General features: G+C 46.7%; 1 protein-coding gene across 3 annotated transcripts in view; it reads right to left on the bottom strand.

Annotated features, from left to right (window-relative positions):
- The window catches only part of LOC146207283 (midasin), a 261,721-nt gene that overhangs the window by 122,561 nt on the left and 124,337 nt on the right, over positions 1 to 14,823 (bottom strand). For all 3 annotated transcript variants that reach the window (XM_084581249.1, XM_084581150.1, XM_084581196.1), the window contains exons 28-29: positions 14,256 to 14,447; positions 14,021 to 14,191 (exon numbers count right to left, since the gene is read on the bottom strand). In XM_084581249.1, the coding sequence (XP_084437375.1) occupies positions 14,021 to 14,191; positions 14,256 to 14,447 (363 nt within the window). The remainder of the gene's footprint in view (positions 1 to 14,020; positions 14,192 to 14,255; positions 14,448 to 14,823) is intronic.

Genomic DNA, 14,823 nt, shown 5'->3' with positions numbered 1-14,823 from the left:
GATAAGAGTAACAGATTACAGTTAAAATAAAAACAAGCATACAAAAGCGTACACAACAATGAATACACATAAAAAGGTAAAAAAAAGCACCAACTCTACAAAGCAAGATTACTAGTTTGCTTTATAAAGGATACAAGGTACGTACTGCAGCATCGTAATGAAAACTTTTATTTGTTATTAATAGAAGACTATGCTGAAAATGACCAATGCAGATAGGCTGGGCTGGTATGAATATATGGTTTCTAGAGTTTCACCTTCACACAGCCGGAGGAGGAAAACACTGCAGCAGCGCTCTAGTAGGAAGCATGGTAGCCACAAAAAGGCGCTTAGCGAGTGGTGGGCTACAGCTGTCAACAGACGGGCGATGTTAGGCAACAACTGTCTCGTATGCGTCCAAGTTATGTATTCATGTGTGAGGGGGATGGCAATGCAGATAGCAATAAGACAACTGTGCGTGCAATATCTTTTTTTTTTTTACGTCGGCCGGACAGATTGCAAAGGTGCCCACCCACTTCAAAAGGTATGATCACTAATCCATCATCATCAGTGGATTCCCGCTAAGATGAACTCGCTTAAAGGGCTAACGAAATTCGATTATAAATTATTCAGCAGTCGTAGGCGAATGTGACGTGGTGATCCGTATACAGTAATGTCCTAGGCATCATTACAAATGATAAAGCACGAACCAAAAATGAGGTGTCTATAGTCCTTTAAGAAATATTCTTGGGTAACAGGAACAACTTTAGATAGCTGGTTGGTCTCCCATAGGACTGAAAGTAACAAAATCCGCTTAAAGGGAGACGCGCATGAAAAAAAAAGTCAATTTTCATTATAAAATTGTTTTTTGTGTTTACTTGTGTTCTTATCTTTAACCCTTCCTGTTTCATGTCCATCAACTGCAGCCTTGAATTTAGAAGAGAGGTGATAAAAATCTGCTATGTTAGCATGTGAGGTGATGCATCAATAGGCAGAACCTAGCTGCTTTTATGAAGGCTACGAACTTCAAACACGGCGCCTACCACTTTTGTGGTATTGCAGACAGGCAGAAAGAGCTTTTTGCATTTTGTGAGCCCTACAGCAGTTTCAAAAAAATATATATATAAACAAGTTTTTTCTCTGTCCCCAAAAGCTGCACCACCACACTCAAAAATGCCGCCACCATTGGCTCAAAGCTGCTGTACAGTGTGTTGTCGGGTTGCCGCGCTGTGGTTAATTCAGAAACACACAGGTTTTGAGGAACTTTTGAAGAAACTAGGTATCCTAGTTCTCAGAAACTGATGAATAGAGCATGTGACAGTCTGCGAGTCTCAAGTACGTCGACTAAAGAAACTCATGAGGCCATGTCCTATCGTTGCCACACGATGAAGAAAGCTAGCACAGAGGAAGCATTTCGGAGATAAGGTGAGGAACCTACACACGCTGCAGAAGAATTCTAAATGAAAGAGTAATATCTTTTTTAAATGTTAAAAATTTATAGATAGAACACCTTATTCTCATTGTGTAAAGTGCATCCCAATGAAGGAAATTACATATTGTTCACTACTGTGATATTTATATTGACGTCAAAAAGGTGCACAAATACACCCCTGTATTTCAAATGAATGACTTTCAAAAATTCAACTAAACAAGATAAACAGGAATTACCACCAATTTGAAAAATTGACCAGTTGCGAAATTTTCAGCCACCTGGCCCCAATATTAACAAAATGTTTCTTTGTGGAGCAGGTCCCCTCAAAAGAATTTTTGCAGAGGCCACGAGCCACAGCAGCCTCGCGTAATGGTACTGCCCCCCCCCCCCCCCCCCCGTTTTTTAAAAATGCGAGGAAGGTGCCCTAGGGAGAACGCTTTCTTGGGGAGATGCATCATTTCCAATGAGGAGAAGCCAGCGCCCTCTCAACACGGCGCACGAATTACGTTGCCTCAGGTAGCCATGAAGTCGTGGGGAAGTTGCATTGCAGGAGTGCGTTTTCCCAGAAAGAAGCTTCCTTTTGCAGTGTGGAGAAGCCAAGGCCCTTTCACCCCGGCGCGCGCGTCACGTCCGTCACGTTCTCACTGGCAGCCAAAGTGCGGGGAAGCTGCCTTACAGGAGAACGCGTTCTTGGGGATAAGCTTCCTTTTGCAGTGAGAAGAAGCCAAGGCCCTCTCACCCCGGAGCGCGCGCTACGCCCGTCACGTTCTAACCGGCAGCCAAAGCGCGGGGAAGCTGCCCAGCGGGAGAAGGCGTTCTTGGGGAGAAGCTTCCTTTTTGCCGTGCGGAGAAGCCAGGGCCCTCTCACCCCCGGCGCGCGCGTCACACCCGTCACGATCTCGCTGGAAGCCAAGTGCGCGGAAGCTGCCTAACAGGAGAACGCGTTCTTGGGGAGAAGCTTCCTTTTGCAGTGCAGAGAAGCCAAGGACCTCTCACCCCGGCGCGCCCGTCACGTTCTCACTAGCAGCCAAAGTGCGCGGAAGCTGCCTTACAGAAGAACGTGTTCTTGGGGAGAAGCATCCCTTTGCGGTGCTGAGAAGCCAAGGACCTTTCACCCCGGCGCGCGCGTCGCTCCCGTCACGTTCTCAATGGCAGCCAAAGTTCGCGGAAGCTGCCTTACAGGAGAACGCGTTCTTGGGGAGAAGCTTCCTTTTGCAATGCGGAGAAGCCAAGGCCCTCTCACCCCGGCACGCGCGTAACGTTCTCAGTGGCAGTCAAAGTGCGGGGAAGCCGCCTTAAGGGAGAATGCATTCTTGGTGAGCTTTCTTTTGTAGTGCGGAGGCCCTCTCACCCCGGCGCCCGCGTCACGCACGCCACTGAGCCGCTTTGGTATACAGTTCCATATAAAAAAAATATACCGTAGGGAAATACAAATTAGAAGCCCTCCTCAAGAAAGCACACAAAACCGCTCTCCATCTCCCCCTCATGCACAAACCTCAAAACTCCTACAACTAGGACTCCAAAATACCATATATGAGCTTGTTGAAGCTCACAGACAATATCAATACCTACGGCTCACTAGAACCGCTGCACGTAGACACATACTTGATAGACTGCGTATCTGAATACGCGCCAACTACCCCCAGATCCTCCTCCTCCTTAAACCTATATGCAACAAACCTCCAAATCAAACCCCTTCCACGCCACACATATCCTGATTACCACACCGCACGCAAAGCGGCCCGCGCACGCGCCCTTCACAAATACTACGGTTCCGAGGACGACGCCGTATCGGTGGAAGCGGCTTGCGTGGGCACGTGCTCTGCAGTGGCGGTTGTGGGCAACCCTGTGTGCCCACTAATCTCTGTCCCCCGTCCACCCACCTCCATTCCAGAATCAGCAGAGGCTGCTGCCATCGCCCACTGAAGCTTGGTAATTCTTTCCGATTGCAAAACTGCAATACTAAATTTCGCCAGACAGGATCCATGAGACCGCCTACTTCATGCTAGGATCGATTTCTCCAGAACAATCCCGCCAAATGGAACTGATCTGGGTGCCAGCGCTCACTGGAAATCCTGGCAACGAGGCCGCCAATGTGCCCGCCCGAGAAATAAACCAGGCTGCGGCGGACTCGGGCCTGACTCGAGAGAGCGCATGCATACCTTCAGCGAGCTGACGCAGGCCTATCGAGCCGAGTGTCAGCTGGCGAAAACAGCTTCCCATTTTTCAAGCGAAGATGTGCTCAGGCCTGCCGGAGGTGGATCCTCCGAGCAGTCTCAGAAGATTATGTGATCTAATGTGGCAGGCTCGCCGTACAGTTGGCAGTACGGGTTTACGTTACTTGATAATGTAATTTTGTTAGGAAAGATATTGGAATCAATTCCAGGGATTTGGCAGCGAATACGTTTCCAAAAGCAGGCTCACAAGGCCGGCGGCAATGCTGATGTCACTGTAAACGGGGAACTTAATGCTACACTTTACCTAACTTTACAGCATACTCCACCGCAGGACATGTGCTATGCGGAGAAGCAGTTTTATTGTGCAATTTCAGAGTACATTCAAGAATGTCACGTGGTCGAAATATACACGGAGCCCTCCGAAGTTCCTCCGTTATGACTAGTGTTCCTCTCTCGTCTTTAACCGCCTCTTTCCTCCTTTCCGTCAGGGTGCTGTTGCGGTGTCCGCCGTAAATTGAGACAGGCGCTTTTCTTTTCCTCAAAACCAGATTAAAAATAACTATTTATTCACCAATATCAGGAGCCGAAATGACATCGGGAAAGCTTCATGAGAAGGCGCAGAAATAAAACTCCATTGCGCCTTCAGGCTACAAGCTCTGTTCCAAAGCCAAGCAGACGAACAAGCTTTACAGGACAGTTGTCGATCGAGGAAACCATGCTTAATTCGCAACATATTTTTCACGGCTGAACGGGAAAGCTTTACAGCCCACGAACGCAACGCTCCGAACCCGCTCTCTGTCACGCGAAAAATGCGGCCGAGGTGCGCCGACATCATAATGCCAGCACTCGGTGCTTTCCCACGTCGAATATATGCACCTACATCACACGCCGTACTACGAAAATCGGAACGGTGAGGATCGAGAAAACGCGACCGCTAGAATGCCGCTTTCGAGCGAGGACGACCACCGCTCCGGTACCGGCAAAAAAATGAAGCCATTATTTTTTCTCTCTCTCGACACGCTTCCCACAACCACCCCCGCCGCAACACGTAGGCCCCCTAACCACCGCCGTCAGGGGACGCTCCCTGGCCATTCCTCAGCGCCTCCCAACATCCCTCAGCATCTCATCCCAACCTCCTCGCCGCGAGACTCTCCATCCTCCGCGCGCGCCTTTGGGAGGGTCGCTCATGGCGGCGGTGACGGCGCCAGCGAGGGGAGGACGGCGGCGAACCCCGACGTGAGCGTGGCGCCCGGCAACGGAAGCTCGGCGTGCTCGGGCCCGTGGGCCGGGCCCTGGGCTGGCGGCGCGGCGGCCGAAGCGGCGTTGCTGCTGGCGCTGGCCGCGCTCGGCATGGGCACCAACTGCCTGCTCATGGGCCAGGTAGCGGCCCGACGCCGGGGCTGGGCGCAGGGTCTGCTCTTTCACCAGGGGCTGGTCGACTGCACAAGGGCCGGTCTGCTGTTGCCGTTAGGCCTAGCGCTGCTCTTGTGTCAGCGCGCCCCGCCGCGCTGCCCCGTCCTCGAGTCGGCCTTCCTGCTACTTGTCACAGTCTCCACGGTGAACCTGCTCACTTGGGTGCTCAGCGACGGCGGTCCGGACTCGCCGCAGTGCCTCGCGCTCGCGCTCTTCCTCGTCTGGTTCGCGTCGGTTACCGTCCAGCTGGGACCGACGTTCCTGGCGGGCGCCCGCGCCGCGCACCTCTGCCCAGTGCAGCCGGGCCCCCACTACGTGCTCGGCTTGCTCTGGGTGAGCGTCAATGCGCTCTGTGTGCTCCTCACAGCCATGCACCTGCGGCGGCTGCACAGGGACCTGTGCCGCTCCAAGGTGGAGGCCGCTCGTGTCGCCTCGCTCGTCACCGCTATGATGGTGTCGGCGCCCGGTGACCGGACCATGCAGGTGCTCTTTCCTTCGTCACATGTTGCGCTATGGTAATGACAGTGAGGATATCACAAGGTTTAACTTGTTTTAAGCTGCCCTTGCAGGTGCTCGCTGCCTCTCTTCTCCACAGGACTACGTGGAGCGCCAGGAGCGTTGGGGCCTGAGGAGGCTGCGAGCTTTTGGCCTGCTGCTCGCTGCCTACATGCTCTTCTGGGGACCCCTGTTTGTGGTGACACTGGTGCAGCCCAAAGCACCCCTGCCACACCAGGTTGCCATGCACGTCGCCTTTGTGCATGCTACAGTCAACCCTGCACTGCTTCTTGTGCTGGACACTGACCCACGAGGCTCACCCAGTGCATCACCCTTGCAGCTGCCCGTTGACCAGCTGATGCCTTTGTGAGTGCACTGAGTGTGTCTACTTGGCTTTGGGGAGGTCTCTCAGCTGCCTTTTCTCACTCCCTCACCATGTGTGCTGCATTTCACTCACCAATCGCGCAAGCTATCACAGCATGTAGGCACTAATAGGGATGCCATTGTGTCATCGCATTTGCTACACTGCTGCACAAGGTACGCAATTGTTGCTTCCAGCAGGAGGAAGCAGCAGCAGCTATAAACGGGGATGGTTTACAGAAGCCACGTTATTCTTTTTCTGCCCCATCTGCCATTTTGGTTTCTTACTATCTATATGCAGATGCCCTCAAACAACCTAACACTTGCCCATTCTGGATAGCACTACTTTCAGTGTTCACTGATGCTAAGCAAGTCACTCCTGCAACGCCATTCTAATATGCTACTTCACTGCCAATGATTTTCACACTTTCCTTATAGCTTAGTGCTCTCAGTCCGGAGCTCAACCTGTAGGTGACAGCACCGAACCTCGTCCTGTGCCTTTCATCACAGATCCCCAATTCGCCCACCTTGCTACTCTATTTGACCACCACTCTGCTACTGCCTGATGGCAGCCAAAGAAATTTAAATAGGTGCAGCTAGTCTTGAAAATTTATGACATACTTCTAAACAATCAATCGTGTTTGCTGCTGTGAGTGGAAATACACCACTTAACATTTGCAAGTAGTTTGGAAACCTCATGCACTACTTACAAAGAAGGAGGAAACTGTCATAAAGCTCATGACTGAAACGCCCTTGCTTTCCATATACTCAGTGCTTCTGCACATTGTACTGCTTTGCATGGTACTGGTACTAATAGGCACATTTTTGCTGCATTTCACTTACCTGATGACACTTTCATTTTCTGCTGACCTTAATCTCAGTGGCATGTGATCCGTATCCAACAAAAGGATAGTCAGGGCTGGACACGATACTTAAAGAAGTCCCTTCGATACCGATACTCGATACCTTGAAAAATTGTATTTCTGATACCGATATAAGATACCGAACCGCAATCGATTTCCGATACTGCATCTTCGATACTTCGATACATCTCTGAAATCCCAATGTGATAAAGGCGGTGATATTAATATCGAAGCTGGAAAATTTTACCATGCTTTCTAGAACTTGTAGTGGTACCTATATCGCAATTTTTGTTTCTCTTAAAGAATTTTAAAAAATTCGACAGCACGAACTTATTGAAGCTCCGCTGTCTGAGCAGCTAGCATTGTCAGAACTGCACATTGAATTGAAGCCATGGTTCTTTAGGCTAGTGTTCTTCATACGAACCACCCTGTGAGCACTTGGCTACATGCAATTAAATCTGGAACTTCTGTTGTGGCTTTCCATTTCATATACCACACATTAATTACCCGACGGCCCCCTCCGTTTTCTATTTGCTGTAAGGATCAGTGCTGCGTGCGCTTGGGGAACTGAGCAGGTATTTTGATATTAGTGCGATAGCAGACTTTCAAAGCTCGTATTCTGTGTTAAAAGTTAAAGGATAACAAAAATAAAATGGCTGAACGTTTTTATTAGTTCCGAAATAGCCCCGCGATGTGGGCGTTCTGTAAATGAGGCAAATAAGAAACACCTCTCTACATAATTAGTTGAGCACGCCGCACTGTTACATTTGATGAAGGGACCCCCTTTACCAGAAGAGTGAAGCATAGCCGCGTCGACTCGAGGATCTTGAAGGTAGTTAACAAAGTCAAAATTCACTATCGTCTCTTGATCACTTAGTCTGGTTTAGATAAAAGAAAGAATTGTTCCTTTTAAGAGAAAGTGGCTAATACGACACCAATCAATTCGCATATTCCAAAACACTTTAATAGTTTATTTAGAAACAAGGGTGTCTTCAGAAGTTTTATCCACGTTTCGCTGAAAAGATTTTGGCAAAACATTTCTTTGACCATGGATTTGTTATTCAAATTTATGTGCTAGAAAAGTGCAGTTACATAGCTTTTACGTCATGTATTTCTTAATATTTTAGACGTAATAGTTTTTACAGAAAAGAAAAGCCTAGTGGAAGCCTCTTCCTGGCGCAGTTACAAAGAAAGGTGTTTGTTTCCAATAAAACGCTGTAAACTACAAGAATGGCGACTGCATCATGCCCGACTGAGGCCTTACATGCTGATGTTCTTGCCGCCAAGCAAAGTCGACACGCGAAGCTCAAGGGTCTGGACAGCTAGGGTCGTGCATAAGTTGCTGAGTTCGCCAGCACACTGAGCATGCTGCTTGACAAGAATCGCATGCCTCAGAGACGGATAAGGAGGCGAATTGCAAAGGGTGGGAGAGCAGCTAGGGATGAAGTGCGCGTGGTCCCTACTCCCTGTTTGTCTTCTTTGGTGTTTCTTTGTCGATTTTGTTCTTTGTTTCTGCATGTCTGTTAACTGCTTAGCGGCTTCGTGGTACGCACTCGGTGCTCTAAAGTAAACAACCTCATGCGCACCTACTTGCAATTGGACCCTTCAGTTTTAAAGAAGGGAAATATGCATACATGAAGGCTAAGGATACGGGGCGTCTGAAGGAAACTTCGAGCAAGAGGGAAATCAGGATGCACTGCAAGCAAAGATGTCTCCCGGCTTGTACTAGTGCCTGAGTGAGCGCTGCCAACCAAATGTCTGACACTCAGTGGCTTCAATATTTTGAGAAGTATCGAGTATCATTAAAATACACGATACACCAAAAATGTATTTTCAATACCTATACTCCGATACTTTCATTTTCAGCCCTCAATACCTGATACCGATACACAATATGCAGATAGTATCGAAGATACATGTATCTTCGATACTGCCCATGACTAAGGATAGTATATAACCCATCGTAGTATGCAGCATGTTTTGCTGTTCCTATACTAAATATTTGATTGCCTTTATGCTATGCGCATATGCAGCTGAACAATGCATGATTGCTATTAGCTTTCTGCATAAAATTTTGAGCACACAGTTTTTAACCACAATTTAAAAAAAAAAACGGTTTGCATGAGAAAAAACAGGGATGGAGAGAATGAGCTACCAGACATGAACTACCAACTAGCTCAAACTTCCACTTTATTCTTAACAAGCTACTAGGTACTCACTTAAATCCAATGTAAATTTGCTTTCGGTAATATTTTGGGGTGTGTGTAAAACTTTGAACACAAATTGAATGCGAACGAGAAATGAAAAACTCCTTGAATACTAAACATCGCTTCAGAAGAGTATGAAAAAAACATTCAGAAAACTGATAAATTTGTTGGGAAGCGATGAAGACAGCGATTACGCTGAAGTGAGCAGTTCGTCTGACAACGAAGAGGACAGCTTTGACGCGAGCATTGCCAGTCATGTAAACTTAATTGTGCTAATCTGACTTAGTATGTGGTGCAGTTGTTCTGCTGACATCGAGTAGTTGATTTTTACTACAATATCATTCGAAATCAATAATAAAAAAACAGGCACTTTTGGCCTGAAAACGTTTTTTAAAATATGAAACCCTTAAAGGGCAACTCCGGGGGTTTTTTGACATTCGAATATTGTAATAAAAATTTTACTGTAGATTCTCCTCTCCGTCCTCACGCCTTCTACAAAATTTGGGCGCTGTACGATAATCCGTTCGCGCGCAACACGACTTTAAAATATGCTGTTTTCATGGTTTAAGTTGAGACTATTTCTGCCGGCAACACTGAGTTTCTGACGTCACAAACAGTATACCGGCGTTACTGTCCACTTCCCGCATGATTATAAAATTGTGAGGCTTATATTGAACTACCTCAGACATTTTATGCAATGCTTCATGATTTCCATACTTTATTTTCACCATCCAACGCACGTACGAGTGTTTCTCTAATACTGAGTGTGACGTCACCATTTCGTCACCTAGGACGTCATTTCTGGCCGTGAAAGCAGTTTCGGTTTCGATTTGCTGTTTTTTCTTTTTAAAAATACTTCTAATTTGAATTTCGAAAAATGGTTTTTTGTGTTCAAGTCAGGATGTGCCGAGGAATGCAATTCAACCAAAAACACAGAATGATGGAAAAACCACCGGAGTTGACCTTTAAGGGGTATACACGTTTATGCAATTCTAAGTATTTTGTCAGCAAATACTATATTTATTCTGAAATAAACAAGACAAATAATGTTTGGTATTTTTCAATATTCAATTTTTTTTTCCTGACCAGATATTCAATTCAATATTCAAAGGCATTTTTTTGCATATTAGTACTGGAAATTTTCAATATTTGCACATCCTCAATAATTTACTTTTTGACTATTACAGTTAGGTGCCTGGTTGCAGTTAGAGACTTGCAGCTGGCCTTGATCATATCAGTTTCTAGAATTTTAAAAATGCAATTTCCCTTGATGCTGTGACATAACAAAATTTGGTGATCTCATGTCCAAAGATTTGTGCCTTAAAAAAGACTGCACTCTATGTCATGCCTCAATAAACTTGTCCCACGACCTCATCTTGTATATGGCATATATGGCACATAGTCATACACTATTCTCTGTCTTAGCCTTAAGTGAATCGAAGTAGCAAGCAGCAATGAATACCACAGCGCAAGCAAGACAAAAGTCACTAGGCACCATTGACGGATATCCTTGGGCTCATTACAAAGTGCGGGTTTTTCAAAAGAATGCATCTTTGGGAGCGAGATAGCCAAATTTTATTACGCCACCAGAACCAAGAGGAATTGCACTTCTGAAATTTTAAAAATTGATATGCTTATCGCTGACAGCCAGCTTCAAGTCTCTCAATGCAACTAGACACCTAACTGCAACTGTCAAAAAGTTCACTATCAGAAATTAGTTGCCCAGCTTACTAGTTAACATCACTGACATTTTTTCTGGTGTCCTCCAGCACTGGATTTATAGTGCTGCAAAAGCCATATCTATGCCTACAAAAGCCTGTTTATAAAAATTAGTGGCTGGATTCCTTGGAACTCCAGCACAAAGAAGGGAACACCAGGTTTCCATAGCAGAAGACAATACTCCAGAAACTGCCATCACAATACCTTTTGGCCCCTTTAAATCCCTTTTCATGCCGTTTGCTTTTTAAACGCTTTATTGACACCTTTCTTCATGGTCTGCCTATTACCTTTGCTTACCTTGAAAATTTTCTTGTGGTCAACACCTCTGTCAGCAAGCAGTAGCAGCATCTCTGTATTCTGTTTCATCGACTTTATATATAAGGTATCGGCATCAACAGCACAAAGATTATGTTCGGTGTGTCGTCTTTTGATTTTCTTGGACATCATGTTGACGCAAGTGACATACTCATGTCCAAGGTGCAAGAGACTGTGTATTTCCCAGCACCCATGTATCTCTTACCAAATGATGACAGTTCCTACGCCTTGTAAACTACTATACCACCATTTTACCTGTATTTGTGACCCTTTGCTAAAACCCTTTGAAGGCTTACACATCCTAAGCTGGTAGGATGAATTCTTCAGCCTCATGACAAGACACTTCCAGTACTTCCAGCAGAGCTATCCTTCAGCAGCACACTGATGGTGCCTGACAGCCTCTCGCTTTCTTTTCCAAGTGCATGAGCCCAACTTACACCTGTCGCAGTGTGTTTGGCTGAGAGTTGCTAGCCATGTCTCTCGCAGTCAAAATGTCCAGCAAACCACTATTTTCAAAATCCCTGACTTTTCCAGGTTTTCCTGGAAATAAAGGTGGAAGCAGGCTTGAGCATTTTGGAGCAGCTTTGGGATATAGACAGATGGCATTGAAGGGTATGCCATCCTTCAGCTTTACTTCACTGCCTCTTGACAATAGTTCATCATTCTTTGCTTGAGCAATGCTGGGGCTCATTTTCAATATCTTGGCAGTTGGCCATATGCCTTTCCAACACTCTTGAGAAGCTTCCTACTGACTGACAGCTTTGGCGTAGCAACCCATAACGCTTCAAGTATGATTTTTTCTGATGTAGGCCTGACGTGCTTGTCATGTACAAAGTGGCTCGATGTTGAAGTACTGGCTTGTTTTCGTAGTGAAGTACTGCCTTGCTTTCATAGGCTGAAGGTAGTTTACGCTACCTGTTGCGCTTGCTGCTCTCGCTACTCTCTCCACTGACGATTTAAAAGGCTGGAAGGAGGTGCTACGTCACATGCATAGTGCATTTTTTTTTTCGCAATTAACTATCTCCAATCACCTGTGGCCCACACTAAATTTACATGTGAACAAATATTTATGGTCCATGCTTTCTTCCCTTACAAAAATTTCATCTGTATTAAGCCCAGTGCAAGATGCCTTATATCTTTGCCCCTGGTGCTGTGACATTGTTCCCGTGTTTTGCTAAATTTGATGGCAGAACATCAAGGCAGCCAGCTTGGAGCAGTTTCGAAGCAATATTCCATTTTGGAGCAAGATAGAGCAGGGAAAGCAGTTTGGAGCAGAATGGAGCAATTGGAGCAGTGCTTCCACCCCTGTTGATTATTTCAGTTCAATTTCCCTGAAGAGTGAAGAGGCTCAAAAATGCAGCTGCTGATGACAATGAGCATAGACAAATCATTCACAACAAAAAAATTAGTTTCCTCATTAAGCTACCAGTCTTTCACACTACCCTTCAGATGTCATCAATTTCATCACCGTCTCCTCTGACAAAGTTGCACTAAGGACCTTAATTAGGCCTTCCTTTATCCTAAACTCTTTTTGCTTAAGTCCTTTTTTTAAAGTCCTTTTTTGGAGTTCCTTTATCCTAAAAATAACACTAAAACAAACATTAAATGTTTGCAAAACAGAGCAAGACTTCGCAAAACAAAATTAAACGATGCAAAACTTAGCTAAATGGCCGGTCACTTTGTCATTGTTGAACTGCTACTACTGGTGGCTATGAGATGACAGTGCTGTTAAAAAAGCACAAGCAAAGTAACTTAGCTAAATGAGTGGCAAATTATGCTCCTGCATGTATATCTCTGCTTAAAAAAGCTAAACCGCTGCTTATTTTATTTTAACGCAAAGCAGAATACTTATGGGTACATTAATGATGCTGAATGAGCTAGAAGGTCATGCTTTCACTATCTTTACAGATTACAAGTCCTTTAACCCTGCAATGGATCATCTCGTCAGCCTCGACAGGCCGCGAGAATTGGGCATGCATGTCGGAATATGCCAATACTGCTGCTCTCAGTTGTGTAGGTGCCATCGCTATACTTTACCTGTCCCTCTTCATAGCCATTCCAATTCTCAGCGAACTGACTCCGAGAGGATGCAGCTGCGAGCACCTCCCACCCCACTTAGCTCGCAGGCATTCAACAGCAAGGCACTTCCTTCAATGTCTCTTCCATGGCACTTCCAAGAGCACTTCTGCCTACTTCTTTTCACAAGCACACCTTTCATGGCCTGCACAAGTTGGCTCACCCTGGAACCTACACGGCACAAAAGCCTCGCTTTGTGTGGCCGTGCGTAAATGATAACATCTGTGACTGGGTGCACCCATGTGTCCCTTGCAGTTTTTTTTTCAGTTGGAATTACACCATGATGTGCACACTAAGCTGTTAAAATTCCAGATATGGGGTAAAGCACTGTCATGAGGTGTCACTCACCACACACCATGTGGGAACACTGCCAGAATTGCAGCAGAACCGCCGAGTTTGTGCCCCGCCGGGGTGGTGCAGTGGTAAGACGCCCGACTACTGTGCCGGAGTTCCCGGGATCGAATCCCGGCCTCGGCGGCTGCGTTTCGATGGAGGCGAAACGAAGTGGCGTCCGTGTGCTGTGCGATGTCAGCGCACGTTAAAGATCCCCAGGTGGTCGAAATTACTCCGTAGCCCTCCACTACTTCCCCCTTTCTCTCTATCCACTTTCAGTCCCGCCTCCCACCCTTCCTTTACGGCGCGGTTCAGGTGTCCACAGAGCAAGTGTGACAGATACTGCGCCTTTCCCTTCCTATGAACAAACCAAACCGCCGAGTTTGTGCTGCATCGGTTTCTATTGGAGCTAAATTGGGACTGGTTTACTGAAAACTTAACAGCTTAAAAAACACGCACCCGGAAATGTAGATGCTGGGTTCTCCAGTATTTTGGTGCATAATGCAAATGTGACGTGTGTGAGTTTTTTTTGTTTTTTTCTTTTGTTTTTTTCCCAGGGAGACCACACTGTGATGGCCTACAGGTGTACCTGCCAAACGCTACGTGACAATCCTCCAGAGACAAGGCAGAGCTTGCAGCGTGCACCCAGCTCACCTGCTCGAAGCTGCCGAGAAGTTCCAAGGCATCAGTGGATGTGCCAATAGGAAGAATAGCCAGGGGATGACCGCTCAACCTGGACAGGCTGCGCACCAGTGTCGTCTTCCCACTTCCAGACGAACCGACCAGCAATGCAGCCAAGCTGTTCTCAAGGCACTTTGCCAGCCCCTGGGCACCACAGGAAGGACGGCGACAAAGTGCACTGGTGCTCACTCGTCTGTGGCTGACTTACCTCCATTGCAGACGCTTGAACATGGAGAAGCCGCAAGTCCTGGTTGGCCCCAGCACCTGATGTGGGACCCTGGCAGGCAGCCTTCCGAGGCAATACAGCACTGCCTACGCTCAACCAGTGAGGGGTGACATGTACCTGAGGTGCTTGCTCTGGGGGTGCCTCACCAAACACCTCTCGGTAGATGTCCAACACCTGTTCAGCCCAATGAGGAGGTCTCAGTTAGGAATCAATTGTCATTGCCCCGTTAAATCTAGTAGTAGGCTGACTGCCAGTTCTACAACTGTTCCCAATCTGAGCCCTGGAACACAACTACTGCAATGACTTATAAGCATGCCACGTGCTCGACTTCAAGAGGAAAAGCTATGCTTGGAGTGGGTATTAACTAATTATTTCCTTGCTTGTAGCCTGCCTCATTTTTTTTAACCAGATTCCCCAAGCCAACAAGAAAAATTGAATTAGGCTTCCTAAGTGAGACTACATGAGACGGGTTTTAATGCGGAGTGTAATCATTTGCTTGACCTCAATGCACATGTTTTATGCAGACTCCAAAAAGGACTTTGCAAACATC

This window comes from Amblyomma maculatum, chromosome 1, assembly GCF_055883805.1.
Source record: "Amblyomma maculatum isolate TAMU_Amacu chromosome 1, ASM5588380v1, whole genome shotgun sequence".
NCBI lineage: Eukaryota > Metazoa > Arthropoda > Arachnida > Ixodida > Ixodidae > Amblyomma > Amblyomma maculatum.
Note: the sequence above shows the minus strand (reverse complement) of the source record. Positions and strands in the feature narration are given on the sequence as shown.